At 55.0% G+C, this 15,203-nt stretch overlaps 1 protein-coding gene across 1 annotated transcript; it reads left to right on the top strand.

Moving 5' to 3' along the window:
* The first annotated feature begins 1,638 nt into the window (after positions 1–1,638).
* TNNI1 (troponin I1, slow skeletal type) lies at positions 1,639–15,112 on the top strand. The gene is given in 8 exon segments (XM_025855252.2): positions 1,639–1,792; positions 5,070–5,106; positions 7,277–7,318; positions 7,963–8,094; positions 8,947–9,036; positions 10,230–10,406; positions 11,360–11,469; positions 12,428–15,112. Coding segments are annotated over 7 exon segments (687 nt in total). The 5' UTR covers positions 1,639–1,691; the 3' UTR covers positions 11,468–11,469; positions 12,428–15,112.
* The last annotated feature ends 91 nt before the right edge of the window (positions 15,113–15,203 follow it).

Raw genomic sequence — 15,203 nt, 5'->3', positions numbered from 1 at the left:
CAATGCTTTTTTTTTTTTTTTTTCTCTTTTCCTTTCTAAAAAGCAGAATAATCCATGCAGGTAATTCATTTTTTTTTGGTGCATCTTAACTTCTTGTAAGAAAGTTCTTGTGTAAATTACAAACATGGTAAGCCAATGCAGTAAACTCCAGTGGACTCATCCCAGGCCTCACACCCTTTCTCCGACCTCCTGCTGCTCCTGGGTGGATGCCTGTCCTTACTGTCCATCCCAGCCCTTCCCCCCAGAATCCTATGCCTCCAAGCCCTACAACTTCCCTGGCCCCGTCCCTTCTCCCTGGCAGCCTTCCAGCATGGGGGCGTTCCCAAACTGACCTGAACAGAACCGAATGAGAGCAGCCTCTGCTGGGCACCAGAATGGCAGTGTCCAGCGGGCAGGGTCTTTGACCCCTCTGTAGGCACTGTGGGTGTGTCTCCTTAGGACACCCCTGTCTACCAGCTCTCACCCCCACCAAACAGGCAGCGTGGTAGAGCTCCCTAACCTCCTGCTGCTTGTGAGGCCTCTGGCAGGCCTCCAGGGGGGCTCAGTATCCCGCTTGTCCTGTCTCAGCCTGGGATCCTGGCCCAGGAGATGACCAACGATAATAGCCACAGGATTAACATAGCAGGCATTGTCTTTCTCTGACTATTGGGTGGGTATTATGTGTTCATCAACTGTCCTAAAAATACCCAGTAAACAGGTGCAGCCTTCACGGCACCAGCCCCCTGGATTCTGGCTGGAGACAGAGGGTAGGGCAGGGGAGAAGGTGAGTTAGTCTCACTGAGTTCCAGGCATGGGATGTGGGGTGCCATTTGGAACCCGGGAAACCTAGATTCCCGGAAACCTACTTGGAGGGGGGTACAGAGTGTCCACAGACCCTCAGACTTCCCTGAGCATAAAGGTGGATGCTACAGCTACCACCACCTCAGCTCAGCCCCAGGAACACTCCCTGGAGTTGGTCTGCAGCGCTGTTGATGTCACCCCCAAGCCCAGGTATCCTCCTAGGGCACGTGTACCAGAGCCACACGAGAGCCCCCAAATCCAGTCTCTAGCCCGCTTAGGCTTTTGGAACATGGGCTCAGGGGTCTGATTTCCACATTTCCTTGTGAGAGAGATATAGGTCCGAGAGACAGTTCCCCTGCCCCCAGCCCCTGCTGGGCCCCCCAGGCCTCCCGGTGCCCCCCACCAGAGCCCTAGGCTCTGCCCTGGGCCCATCGCTGCTCAGTGCCTCATCTGGTCTGGCTGCTCATTCTCTCCCTTCTTTGGCTTGCGACCCCCTAGGTGGGTGCTGGTTTGACTCGGTCGGTGGCCTCTGTGTGCACAGGATCTGTGTGTCCCCCTGAGCCTGGACACACGTGTCTTCAGGGCGTGCCTGCCATGTGTTCCGCAGCGTGTGTCTGCTCTCGTGTGTGGGGGTGGGGGGGGTGGGAGGGGGTGGGAGGAGAGGCAGCGGGTCTGTTCTATTTTTACTGGCCAGTTGCTGTGGCCCATAGTTTTCATAGCCTCCCCTCTGCCTGCCCCTCACAGTCTGCGGTCCACAGCGAGACACAGGCCAGCCCAGTTCACAGAGCCTGAACGAGGTAAGTGTCTGCAGCCCAGAACTTTGGATCTAGGTCGAGCCCTGAGAGAGAAACTGGGGCTTGAGTTAGAGGAGACCACCAGGGCGTGGAGATGGAAGCAAACCTGTATCATCCATGGCCTGTGCATTTGGGTTGGCTGAGGGAACAGTCCTAAGATGCTCCCACAGTGTTTTATCCTGTGGAATGACCTCTCTCCTGCAAAACTGTTATTGGAGGTAAAATCCCCACTGCCCATTTTCAGGCTAAGAACCAGGAGCAGAATTTCCCACCGGGCTGCTCAAGGGGCCCCAGGGTAGAGCCTGGTGGATTGTGTTATACAACAGGCTACCCAGCAGGTCCCGGTGGGAGAGGGCGCCTAGAGGAAGCGGGGGGGGGGGGGGGGGGCGGGGGGAATCAGAGGGGGGGGGGGGGGAAGCTACATTTGGAAGTTTAGGAAGAGCCTGGCAGGCAATTAAAGTGGGCAATGGCTGTAGCAGAGGACAAAGAAGGTACTCTGGTGTGTGGGACTTGGGGGGAGGCTAATAGACCAGACCCCAGCCCCTGCAGACTGAGGAAACCACCTTGCCTCTTTGTTCTTGGTCTCTGAGGGACGTGCTCGGCTCCCCTTGCACGCCCATCTGTATAGCTGGGCGAGAGCGGGTGAGAGCAGACTGCCAACCCTGCTGTCCCCCGCTCCTGGCTCTGAGGAGTAGAAAGTAGTTGGTGGGGGGCCCCTAGAGGGAAGGCTGACGGTGACAGCATTTGGTGTTGGGGCACGAGAGTCTCTGAATGCAAAACAGAGGGGACCTTCTATATTGGGAGCCGTGGCTGGGGGTGGGGTGGGGGCTAAAGGCAGCACCAGACACTGGGTTTGGGAGATTGTCCCACAGTGGTTCTGAGGTTAGGCTTTCCTGCTAAGAGCTCAAGATGGGGGTGTGGGGGGTGTAGGAGTACAATGCTTTCTAATGATCAGTCAAAGAGGACTGGGATGCCCTTGAACTGGGGGTCCAAGGTCAGGGAGTGCGGAACAGAGGGAAGAACATGAGCCTAACCAGAAATTTGTGTCCCTGATTATCAGGTGTGCAAAAAGATCAGTTCCTGTCCCTATAGACAGACAGACAGACACACACACACACACACACACACACACACACACTCAATTACACACAGACGCTCATACGCTCAGCCTCAGTCTCCTAGTCTAGTTGATATTCCTGGTCCACCCTGCGGGGCCTCAGGGAAAAGAAAGCCTAGCTCTGAGTCAACCCCTGGCCATCCTTCACTCCCTCCCTCCAGGGGTGGATTTTCTAATTATCTCCTCACTTGCTACTTGTGGGGAGATGGAATGCCGGCCCTCCAACCTCACATTTGCTGCTATCTGCATCCTGACTTCTTATCAGGTTTCTGCTTGTCTTCCACAGGACCTGTCAAGGGGTCCCATCTGGTGGGTATCAGAGCACAGGCTGGGGACCCCTGGGCCTGGCATTTGTCAGGGGGCCAAGCTGGGGGGCAGGCCCTGCAGCTTGGCATGAGGCTGAACCTGGCCTGGGCCAGTAGGGCCCCATGCTGGTGACAGTGGGCTCTCTCAGGGAGGCGTGACCATGGCCAAATGCCCACCAAGGGTGAGGCACATCCCCACTCAGCTGAGACCTGCTGCCCCCTGGGGACTGGCGTTATGGCCAGGCAGTGATGACAGACAGACGGACCTGGAGGTGTTTCTTCACCAGCTAGTGTTTCTCTTTGGATTGCCTTGCTAGTCTTCCGAGGAGTGGAGCCCTCAGAATAAACAGCTGGTGATAAAATCTAATTTCAGCCAAATATCTGGGGAATTTATGGATTGGATCCTACCTCTCCCACTGCGCCCCGGGGTGACAGCTGAGACTCTGGGGTCACACTCCCTTTCCCCCTCCTCCGCCCCAGGCCTCACCCTCCCTAGGTGGCAGAGGCAGAGGTGGGAGGCCCAGAGGGCTTTCTGACAGTGGGGGGAGATTCAGGTCAGGTGGCTGAGCCCCACTCATGGGCTGGGGGAGGAGGCTCCACGGGCGCACAGGGAAAGGAGAGAATTAAGGCAGAGGCAGGAGGTGGCTCTGGAATGAAATGGCTGGTAGCCACTTTACAATCGTCCTTTAGATTTTGCCCTCCCCTGTACCAAACCAGGTTCCTGGGCCAAATTCAAGCTCCTGATCCTGTGCTCCATGCCCCCCACTCCCACCGACATACCCACAGCCCAGCTCCGGATTCCCGTCCTGCCTCGCACGCTTGCCCCCACCAGAGTTGTCCTTCTTCCCCTGGGCTTTTGCACAATCCCCACCCTCTATTAGAATGCTCTTTGTCCAGGCCCAGGCAAGATGGTGAGTTGGATCTGGCTTTGGAGTATCCCCCTGTGCCGCCTCAAGGACCCCCTTCTTGGCCTGGGTCCCCCAGCTGTCGGGACTTAGAGGGAGCCCCAGGACAACCCAGTCAGGGGACTTCAAACTGTGCTCCACAGCCCGGGGTCCTCACAGAGGGCCACGGGCTTCTACGTACCCCCTTCAGCCTGTGCCGTTTGCTCGGATTGCTTGAATTTGTTTTGCTTCCAAGTAAAATTTGGTTTGAACAAAGGGTTTAAGAGCTTTTTTAAGTGGACGACAATTTATCTCACCTCGATTTTTGCAGAGAAGAAAACTGGCCTGGGGAGGGTCAGGATGAAGATGAGAGTAGAAGGCAGGATTTGCCTTACCTGCTGGCTTAAGCCCCTCCATAGAGGGCCTCCTCCCTGCTCCACCCCAGGGCTGCCCCTCACACTGCCGTCTGTGTGAACGGCACCCCTGGCACAAGGACATGGCCTCGCATGGGAATAGCGCCCCCTGGAGTTGTGCCATATGGCAGTTACCTGCGTTTCATCTTTGCTCTGTGCCACTCCGCTTTCAGATTTTCCTCTCTCTGAGAACTTCACCCTTGTCCACAGGAGAGACTCTAAACTCAGCATGTTGTGGACGGCCCCATGACCTCACTTTTTCAAATAGATTTCTATGGATTCCATTCTGTTCCCCATGAGGGTTGGCAAACTTTGCTGGAAAGGGCTTGATAGTAAATGTTTTAGGCTTTGCAGGTCACATAACATTCTGTTGCATATTCCTTATTTTACAACGCTTTAAGCAACAAAAGGCGGGGGGTGGGGGCGGGTGGGGGGGGCAGATTTGGCCTGGGGCCTGTAGTTTGCAGATCCCCACCCTACATACCTGTCCAATAGAGCCACTTAACAGTTCTTATATTGTTTCTTTGCTTTTCTAAGATTTCTCTCTCTTGTGAGCGAATGAGTGAATGAATGAATGAGTGAATAAATGAAAAAAAGAGAGTATCAATGCACAAATATTTATCCCTTCCCGACCTGTTGGAATCCATTCTGTCTGATTTCTTCTTCCTGTTGTCCGGCTCTCCCAGGCTGGGTGGCTGACACAGTCCCAGGGCCCAGCAGGGTTGGGAGGCAGGAGTTACAGCTTTTCCACATTGATGGTTGCTTTGTACCTCCAGGTGCTGCCCCCCGACCACCACCATGCCTGAAGTGTGAGTAGCCCCATCCCTATCTCGGGTTTGGAGGAAGCCAGGCCCTTTGCTGCAGATTTCAAGCCCGTAGGGGAGGCACCATCTGTCCAAACCCTGAAGCAACTTCCCAGGAGAACAGATTTTAACAGAAGGAACAATCCTGAGTACCTAGGTCCCCTGTGCCACCACGTGTCCTCCTAGTCTTTGAGCAGAACCCATGCTCCAGGCTGCCTAGGGAAGACCTTTGTGGCCTCTTACAGAGTTTTTCTCTGCGCAGGCCAGATGAATTGCGTGTGCCAGGCCACGGTTCTACTCTGACCCAACAGATGAACAAAGCTTTGGGAACTTGCCCACAAGGCCAGGGACGGGAGCTTTCCCATGCTGGAACCCTATGTTGAGGCTTCCTGGAATCTCCAGCACTCTTCCCCAACTTACAATGGCTAGCATCTCCCAGCCAGAACCTCCAGTAGCCCAGAGGGCCACTGGAGTTTTATTCTGTTCTGCTGGAACCCTTGAGCTGGTCCCCCTGCCTAATGCCTGGTGTCCTTCTGGTGTGTGGTTGTCACCACACCGCCCCTGCCCGGGCTCATCCACATGGTCCCGCTGTTGCATACGTCATATGAATTGTTCACACTTTGTCTTTTGCTCTCTCCTCTTGTCTTTCCTGTGGTGGATGCCTGAAGCGAGGTAAGTGGGATGTGGGGTATTTCACCCATTCTTGCTCACTTGACTAGCCCTGAGGGACCGTCCTGTTTTTTTGCAGAGTCAGTCCAGTAACAAGGGATCATCATTGGGTTATTCTACCCCTTCCCAATGACCAAACATTGAGAGAGGAGCAAAGAGGTGTCCTTACAAATCCCCTCAGGTTTTAGATAACTCTGACCCTGAAACAGTACTGAGAACACAGCCTGTATCCAGTGCAGGGTTAGAAACTGCAGGGATCGGGCTCTGAACTGACAATGGTGGGAATTAACAGCACCGATGGAGGGGACATTTGGTGCGGAGATTCTCAGAATCACGTACACCATTTTTCAATAGCTATATGAATTTCTCAGTTTTGCTGAGGCTCATATTAAAGTGAGCTGCCACTGATCGATGGTCAGACGAGATGGCCTAGAAACTCACCAGGTGGTGGGGAAACAACATTGCAAAGAAACATTTGCCATGGGTACACGACAGGGTGTAAACCGTGAGTGGTAATGACCAGAGCAACAGGCCATTTCTCCCACAGGCACGCTAACCTGAAATGTAGCCCAGCCCTCGCTTTAGGAGAGGAAAGGACAGACAAACCCTGCTGAACAGTCAGATTAGAGGTCACACATTCCATCCATAAAATATGAAGCCCATTTTCTCCCTTAAAGCCTGCTCACTTCTGCTCTCCCAGCACACAGCACAGCACCAGTAGATAGCTGCTCTCTGGCAGCAACCAGAATCGACAACCTATGGTCAAGAAGAGATACAAGTGCTCAGAAGGCCTCACAGCCTCATTAGTTAGAGGTTGAACAGCCCTCCTTACTGTCACCTCCCCTGGAGTGGGGGGGATGCTGTCGCAAGCTAAGACTTGTTAGAACATACCTAGTTGGCAAGAATATATCAAGTATTTTTAATAAGAAGAGAAAACAATGTTTTTATACCTGAGAAAGATTAATATGGATGGTGTTGACATTAAAAAAAGTTGTGATGTCTAAAAAGATACACTTCTTGATGTATGAAATTCGCAGCTTGTTTCTGGACACAACAGATCATCAAGGTATTGGTACCTTACTATCCAGAGTGCTAAGCAGGTACATCTGTTTCATGCTTTTCGGAGGATTTGCACGTCCATGATGTCATTCTGTCTGTAATCATTCTGTGAACTGAGGAAGGTGGGTCTCAGCATCCTTATTTATAGGTGAGGTCACATGACCCGGAGGTGCCCGGAGAGGTCACATGACCCACACAGGACCCCACCAGCACTAGAACCAGGATTGAAAGTGAGGGCTTCAGCCTCTAGGTCAGGGTCAAGGTTGCTGACTACAGCATTCCTTGAATTTGAGGGGTTGAATCACAAGGATGAGGGGCCTTTTAAGGGACCCTATGGCGAGGAGCCTGGGTAGTCACGGTGAACCTGGTGGGCGCGCACGCCGGCCTAGACCGGATTTTTCCAGTTTGGCCACCTCTGTCTCACCACCTGTCTCTCCCCTTCTCACCCTCAGAGAAAGCCCAAGATCACGGCCTCCCGCAAACTCTTGCTGAAGGTGAAGCTTTGTGCTGGCTCTGGGGGGACATCCAGTGGGAGACAGAGGGGATGTGGTGCAGACTCTGCAGGGGTGTGGAGGGTCGGGGGAGGGTGAAGACGAAGGAGGCCAAAGTGAGGATGATGAGGAGGGAGGCCGGCAACTGCCTGGAGCCAGGTGGTCAGCGAGTGGAAACCTGAAACTAGGGAGGACCTGGCTCCTGCCCGGGTTCTTGAGGGGAGGCAGTGACCAGCTTCAGGGTGGTAAACCACTGGTGGCAGCCAGAGGGCCTTGCTTTATTTTGGCCAGAGTTTCTCTCTTTGGAGCTCTGTGGGCCAAAACACGCCAGAAGTGGGTACAAGGAAGACTGTGAGGGGAAAACAGCTCCAGGGTCCGAGAGATGCTGTGTGTGGTGGCTCAGTGTGCGTTCTTCCCTGGCCCTGGCTGTAGGCAGCACACACATCTGCAGGCCTCGGGACCGGCTCATCCACACGCTCCCAGGGGTGCCTGGTCGGGGCGCTGGCCAGTACGAGAGGGTGCGTTGCTTGTAGAGCCAGAGGCAAGAGCCGGTTCCAGCCTGGGGTCCTCCTCCCCTCGTGCCCTGATGCTGGGTGGGGAACACAAGAGCCCTGGGCCCCTGGCTCAGCAGGCTCTGTCCTGTCCAGAGCCTGATGCTGGCCAAGGCCAAGGAGTGCTGGGAGCAGGAGCATGAGGAACGGGAGGCAGAGAAGGCACGCTACTTGACCGAGCGCATCCCCACGCTGCAGACCCGAGGCCTGTCCCTCAGTGCCCTGCAGGTGAGTCTGCGGGGCTGACCCCAGGGCCTGGGTGGCAGGAGCCTGCACTAACAGCGGAGCTCCGGGCTCCGTTCCTTTACAAGGGGCTCTTCCCTTACACGGTCCCATGTCACCGCATAGGCCCCTGGGAGGTGGTGCTGGTAGATTCCATTTCACAAGTGCAGGGAGGGAGCCTCAGGACCTGTCTGTCCTTCCCCTACAAATAGGTTTTTAATGTTTGAAAGACACTGATAACTGTTTATTTTATTTATTTTTTTTAAAAAAGATTTTACTTATTTATTTGACAGAGAGACACAGCGAGAGAGGAAACACAAGCAGGGGGAGTGGGAGAGGGAGAAGCAGACTTCCCGCTGAGCAGGGAGCCCGATGTGGGGCTCGATCCCAGGACCCCGGGATCATGACCTGACCCGAAGGCAGATGCTAAACGACTGAACCACCCGGGTGCCCCCTGATAACTGTTTAAATGCCAGCGACTGCAGAGAAAAGAGACTGGAAAGAAATACACCAAAATGTCACCAGGGGTCACCTCCCACTGGTGGCATCACTTGTTATTTGTAGTTTATTCTTTTTGTTTAATACCTAGCTTTCACATTTTCTACAATTCGCTTATATTATTTTTATTGTAAGAAAACCTTTTAAAGAAAACAATGACATTCCGAAAGGAAAACAAAGGGCTTATGCAGGGAGCTCTCAGCAGCCCATGAACCTCAGAGAGAAGGGGCATATCAGCCCCTTTCCGGAATGCAGGTTTTGCAAAGGCACTGGGCAAGGAGGCGGGAAAGGGAGGCTGCGGTCCAGATGACTCCTCTCCCCTCTTTGCTGTTCCTGCCTGATTAACCTTGCTTCCCCCAGGACCTGTGCCGGGACCTGCACGCCAAGGTGGAGGTGGTGGATGAGGAGAGATATGACATTGAGGCCAAATGCCTCCACAACACCAGGGAGGTGAGCTTGCAGGAGGGGAGGGCACGGCTAGCAGAGGCTGGGTGCATGGTGGGGCGATGCGGGGGGTGGGGGGAGGCTGGCGGCGGGACGTGGGCACTGGTGCTGCAGCTGCGGACTAGGTCCCCCTCCTTCTGCAGGGTTTGGCAAGTGGCCACTTGGGGAGCTCTGGTCCCTCCACTCCAGCCCCATAGGGCTGGAGATGGGCAGAGAGAGGATAATCACACAGATGAAAAGCACAGACTTCCTCCCAGCCTGCCACAGGGGCTCTTCACCTCTTTGTTCACCCACACAAACAGTCACATGCTAGTTAATAATATCTTCCCTTTGTGAATGGCTTTCATGTGCATTGCATCCTTTGATCCTCCCTACACGCGTGTGGATAAAGGAGGTGCTATTATCTGCACCTTACAAAGGAGGACGCTGAGGTTCAGAGAGGCTGAGAAATTTGGTCCAGGTCACACAGTGGTGGTTATGGGAGCAGGGCTGGTCGCTGCCCCCCACTGCGGTGCTCAGCGCTCCCTCGGCGAGGGGTGTGGGAGCGGGAGCTCCGTGCTGACCCTGCTCCCATGTGGTGGGGCAGAACTCGGAGGGCAGAACCCCTGCTGGTCTCGTGGGCTGCTCCTGGGTGCTTGTTCAAGCAGGGAGGAGGGGAGGGCGCGGGATCAGAGACCACTCTGTTCCTTCTCATTTCTCCCCAGCAGGAATGATGATTTGTGGCATCACAAATCTCCCCAGAATTCCCTCCAGAGATAGCACCCTAGAAACTTCATCCCCCCCACTGGACTTAGGCTGTGCTCTCAATGAACTGCTTTGAAGGCTTACCGGGAGGGACTAGTTAGAAGCAGGAATGGGGCCCCAGGAATAGGAGGAAGCAGCCCCACACTCCAAAGAGGGCTTTCAAACCAGACTTGTGCCGAGTTTGGTGGGGCTGCCCCATCTAGTCACATAACCATGACAAAGATGGCTAATGGGCTTTATCTGTCCATTTACTCATTCATTTGTTTATCAACAAGCACGTTTGTGGCTATTCTGAAAGTGATGGGGGGGCGCCTGAGTGTCCCAGAGGGTCTGGCCTGGAAGCTGGAGAATGTGGGGTGTAGCTCTGGCTGGAACCCTAGAAGTCTGAGATCCTCAGGAAGGGTGCTCTGGGGGTGCTCCCTCTCCCGTGAACCCCTGCTCCTTCTCACCTGCAGATTAAGGACCTGAAGCTGAAGGTGCTGGACCTCCGTGGGAAATTCAAGCGTCCACCACTGCGTCGGGTCCGGGTCTCAGCTGACGCCATGCTCCGGGCTCTACTGGGCTCCAAGCACAAGGTGTCTATGGATCTGCGGGCCAACCTGAAGTCAGTGAAGAAGGAAGACACAGAGAAGGTGAGAACCCCTCTTCTCAGAACCTTTCACCCCCTGTCCTATCACCTGTCACTCTGTCACATAGCCTCAGGCAGGAGCTCCTGTTGGAGGCCAGACAGACTGCTAGAACATTCTAGAACCCTCTGGGAGACCAGTGATGAAGTCTTGTGATTCTGTTTTGGGAGAAAGACTTGCTCCCTTCCCTCAGGCTGCTCTCTATCTGAGAAGGAAACCGGGACCTAGACGAAGCCAAACCAAGCAATAAAGTAGAAACTGCACCCAGTGTGAAGAGAATGTAGAGTTGGGGTGACCAGGGAGATAGTGCCTTCTGTCACTACTGGGGAAAAAAAGACAGCAGGTCATTGTGGTCATACAACACACGAGCACAGACATTAGAGAACTGAGTTCAATCACTCATTCAGCAACAAATCATTCAAAGCTGATTGAACTCAATATATGTGCTCAGAATGGATGGGCTCTAGAAGGAACATGAATGAAAGACATGGTCTCTGGCCCAAAGAACTTCATAAAGAGAAGAGATGGCAGGTAGTATGCTGGTAAAATGGAAAATGAGCCAGTTTAGGGAGGAGGAAGGCTTCTTAGAAGAGGTGGCCTTGAGCACCAGACCAGGAGGTTGGCGTGGGTCTGGAGGCAAGGCTGGGCTGTGGTTCAGTGGGGTGGGAACTGACCCCGGCATCCCGCTGCGATCATCCAGAACTCCCAGCTGACACAGCTTCCTTCTTCTAGTGGAGCCTTAGCTTGTCCTGTGTCTACCCCAAATGTGTCCTTGGGCCTCCCCAGTTGGGCAGGGGTGTTGGGATTTCCTCTTTTCGAAGAGGCTGACTTTCCCCTCACCTAGTTTCTCTTGTGCCTGGAGGGCCCCCAGCTTCCCTCCAGCCTGCTCGGTCTCTGACGTGTGTGTGTGTGTGTGTGTGTGTGTGTGTGTGTGTGTGTGTGTGTGGCCCCCCCCATAGGAACGGCCCGTGGAGGTGGGTGACTGGAGGAAGAATGTGGAGGCCATGTCTGGGATGGAAGGCCGGAAGAAGATGTTTGATGCCGCCAAGTCTCCGACCTCACAGTAGAGGTACCTAGAGACCAGCTCCCTTCTTCTGGGGCCTACCAGAATCTAACAGATAATAGGGACTCCAGGACGATGGCCGGTGGGTCGGGCCCAGTGTGGTGCATTGATGGGGGTCACCTCTGGTCAGTTCGGTCCTGGCTCCAGCCCCTGGAGACCTTGGGCGCATCATTTCTGCTTTGGGACAGTTTTTGTTCCCCTCGTCTATAAAACCGGAGGTTGTATCAGATCAGTGTTCTCCAAGTGTGGTCCTCGGTCCAGGAGTATCAGTTCTACCAGCAAATGATCTGGCTTCACCTGTGAGCCGTTGAATAGGCAACTGGGGGTGGGGGGTGGGCAGGGACAGCCCTCTGGGTGATTCTCCTGCAAGACCTTGAGAGCCACTGGGTTGGATGATCCCCGAAGCCCTCTAGCTCTGACTCTCTCAAAGTCTAAGCTTTTAAAAACACCTCCTGGTAAAGTACCCCAAACTCAGAGTCCCTGGTCCCAGGAAGTTCCATTCAGAGAAGACAAGACCACCCCCTCTCTGAGGAAATTGCTGGAGAAAGCAGCAAAGTGAGGCTGCATAAAAGCCCCACGGGAGTGCTGAGGTGCTGTGCAACAGGGCAGAGGTCTGGCGCACAACCCTGGCACAGGAGGCTTTCCGGAGGCCTGAGCTCTCCAAAGAGGAGATGGGCAAGGAGATACAGGAGGAGATACAGGAGAAGCGCGCGTTTTAAGGCTGAGGCGGGACTTAACCAGCCGTGGTGGAGGAGCCACAGTGTGGAGAGCCGTGGCAGGGGTTCCGAAAGGGGAGGGGAGGGAGCCTGGGCCCTGGGCTGAGAGGCTGAGGCTTCATAGGAGCCCCTCTGGATGATGGTCCAGCCGGGATGGGGGGGGGGTGGGTGCCAGGGGTGAGAAGTCCCAGAACTGTATGTCCCACGGGGAAATCAGTAAGATGGCTTCTGCCTCTTTGTCCCTCCAGGCAGGCTTGCTGCGCTGTGCTCTGGGCTTCCGCTTGCGCTCCTCTCTCCGACCTGGCTCACCTACCTCTCTGCATCCTACCCTGCCTTTCTGGAGCCTCCCATCCTGTTTCCACTCTCCCCTCCAGCCTGAGTGCTCTCCTCTGGAACTGGGATTAAACAGACACCCAAGAGGACAAACAGCAGTGTCTGAAGACCTCATCCTGGCAGGGTGGCGACCCCGGCCAGCCGCGGTGTAGCCAAGCTGAGGAGGAAGAGGTGTGAGAACACCTTCCCTCTGGCCCCTTGCCACATCCCTCCACTGCTTCTGTGACATGTAGAGTGCCCCCAGGTATCACAGCTTCTCCATTAAAAACCAGGGTCCTGGTCATTTCTGTAGCTCTGGCTGTGAGTGCTCAGAAGAAGCAGGGAGTCTAGAGAGATGGATGTGCTGGGCTCCAGGCAGGAGCTCAGAGTTGGAATGGAGGTCTAAGGAATTGGCAGCTGTCTGCTAAGGCCCCTCGGGGACCCATTCTGCTCAGTCCCAGTGGCATCACACCGCACCCCGTCACCACCCAAGATGCTCAGATTACCGAAGCCCTAACCTCTGCAATAGTCCCAGCCCCTCCTAAGGACTCCAGCCATCAAGATGGGCCTCTCCATTCGAGCCCCTTGTCCGGCTTGATTTCACAGCTCCCTTTCTCTGCAAACCTGGATCACCTCTCCCTGGCAGCTGCTGGATGTTCCTGACTATTCTGGACTGAGACGTTAGGGTGCTTTCAGGCCCTCACCTGGTCCTACAGGCACAGGGCGGGAGTTAATCCGCACCCCGGCCCAGCCGGGAGGGACACCTTGCAGTTCTATGTCTTGCCACTAGGTGGCTCCTTTCCCCATCGCAGCCCCGGGGGCTCTCCCGTCCTGATCCCCTGCTCTCTCCACCCTCATGCACCCTCCTCCCAGTCATTTTCTCTTCACACTCCTGGACTGGTCATATCCTCCAGGTCACATCCTCCAGATCCACTGTCCTCGAGGTGGGCCGGCCGGTGATCCGTCCTCTAGGTCTGGTTCTTCCTCCATCCCACTGATACCTGGACCCAAAGCGTGGTGAGGGGTGCGAGCCTGCTGGAGTGGGATGGGGGAGGGGCAGCCCCCCTCCCTGCCCTCCCACATACCGAGGAGAGTGGCTTCTCTGGAGCAGAGACCAAAGTTCTGGGAAGAGCAGAGCCTGGCTTTTCAGGGCAGTGTCCTGGTGACTCCTGAACTAAGCCTACAAAACCGGGGCCCTTTGGCTTTTAACCACCTCAGCACTGGTCCCAAGAGAGGCTGAGCTGCCCGAGGAGTCCCCCTTCCTCCCGCCCTGTGACTCCCTGTTCTGCCCTCTGCTCCCAGTGTGTTATTTGCCATAAATACGAGAAGCTGGGTACAAAGGGCAGTGCCAGCTACTCTCTGGGGCAGGGTCTAACAGCCAGGGCTGCTCAGCCCGTCAGCCCCTGCAGGGACCAGCAACTTGGGATGGGGTAGGCGAGGAGGTCTCTGCCCGGGGTTCTTGCTACAAACAGCCCAGTAGGCAGAAGGGCAGTTGTGTGCAAAGAGAACAACTCCTACCATACACAGAAACCCTTAGGCACAAACACACCCAGTCTCTCTCATATACACACATGCAAAGCTGGAGAACCTGATGGAGCCAGCCCGCGCCACAGAGGATGGGGTTGGGCTTCATGCCCGGGCAGCCACAGAAACCCACCCTTCCCTGCCTCACAGAGCTCCTCCCGGCTGGCCTGGGTCCAAAGCATGGTCTCCTTGCTCTGTCTCTGCTCAGCCCTTTGAGAGAGCCTGGCCCCAAGTTCCAGAGCCAAATCTCAGTTCCGCCAGTCGACTACTAGCCTGGGGCCCTGGCAGACTGGGGTCTCCACCCTGCCCTACAAAAGCCGGAGACCAGCCCCAGGCCTGACTCAAAACAAACACCAGGGTGCAGAGAGTCCGTGGGGCCAACTCAACACACCCAAGGCGAGGGCCCTGTGGGAAAGTGCCATGGCCCGGCCTGTGTGGAGGCTTTCTGGAGGTCATCATCTGGTCCCTCTTGCTTCCCAGCAGGGCTTGAACCAATCCATCTCTGGGAGGGTGGAGCAAGGGCAAAGGGGCAAAATGCTTCTTGAGAGTGAAGACCATGGGAACTGAGTGGGTGAGGGAGGAGGTGAGCTCTGTCACAGGGCTGCTTTGGGGGGAAGAGCAACCTTTGGGAGGGGGCTGCTAGTAGAGTTGTAGCTGTGAACAGGGAGGCATGGTATCTGGAGAGCCATGAGTCTACTCTCTCTCACCATGGAGGGCCAACACCGGACCGGATACAGGGGGAGCTGAGCTGGGAGCTGGGCCTCCCACTAAAAACACCTTCCACTTGCATCACATTGAGTATATGCCGGGCGCCACTCTACACATCTTCACATTTCACCTTCACAATGCCCCTCTGAGAAAGGGGCACAGAGAAGTTAACACCTGCCCTCCCATGGTCACACAGCAAGTGAATGGAGGGGCCGAGATTCGACCCAGGCAGTCAGAGTCCATAGGCTTAGTCACTATTTTAGTAATAATAAAAATGATGCTCAATGCTTTATCAGAATTATATCATTACATTCTCACAAAATGCTAAGAAGTAGATACTCTTTTTTTTTTAAAGATGTATTTATTTATTTGAGAGAGAGCGAGAGCAGGAGGAGGGGCAGAGGGAGAAGGGGAAAGAGAGAGAGAGATAATCCCCAGGGAGACTCCTAGCTCAGTGCAGAGCCCAACTGGGGGGGGGGG

This window comes from Callorhinus ursinus, unplaced genomic scaffold (assembly GCF_003265705.2).
Source record: "Callorhinus ursinus isolate GAN/ISIS: 27379988/994484 unplaced genomic scaffold, GSC_fseal_2.0 scaffold57, whole genome shotgun sequence".
NCBI lineage: Eukaryota > Metazoa > Chordata > Mammalia > Carnivora > Otariidae > Callorhinus > Callorhinus ursinus.
The sequence above is the reverse complement of the archived record's forward strand: the minus strand, read 5'-3'. Positions and strand labels throughout refer to the sequence as shown.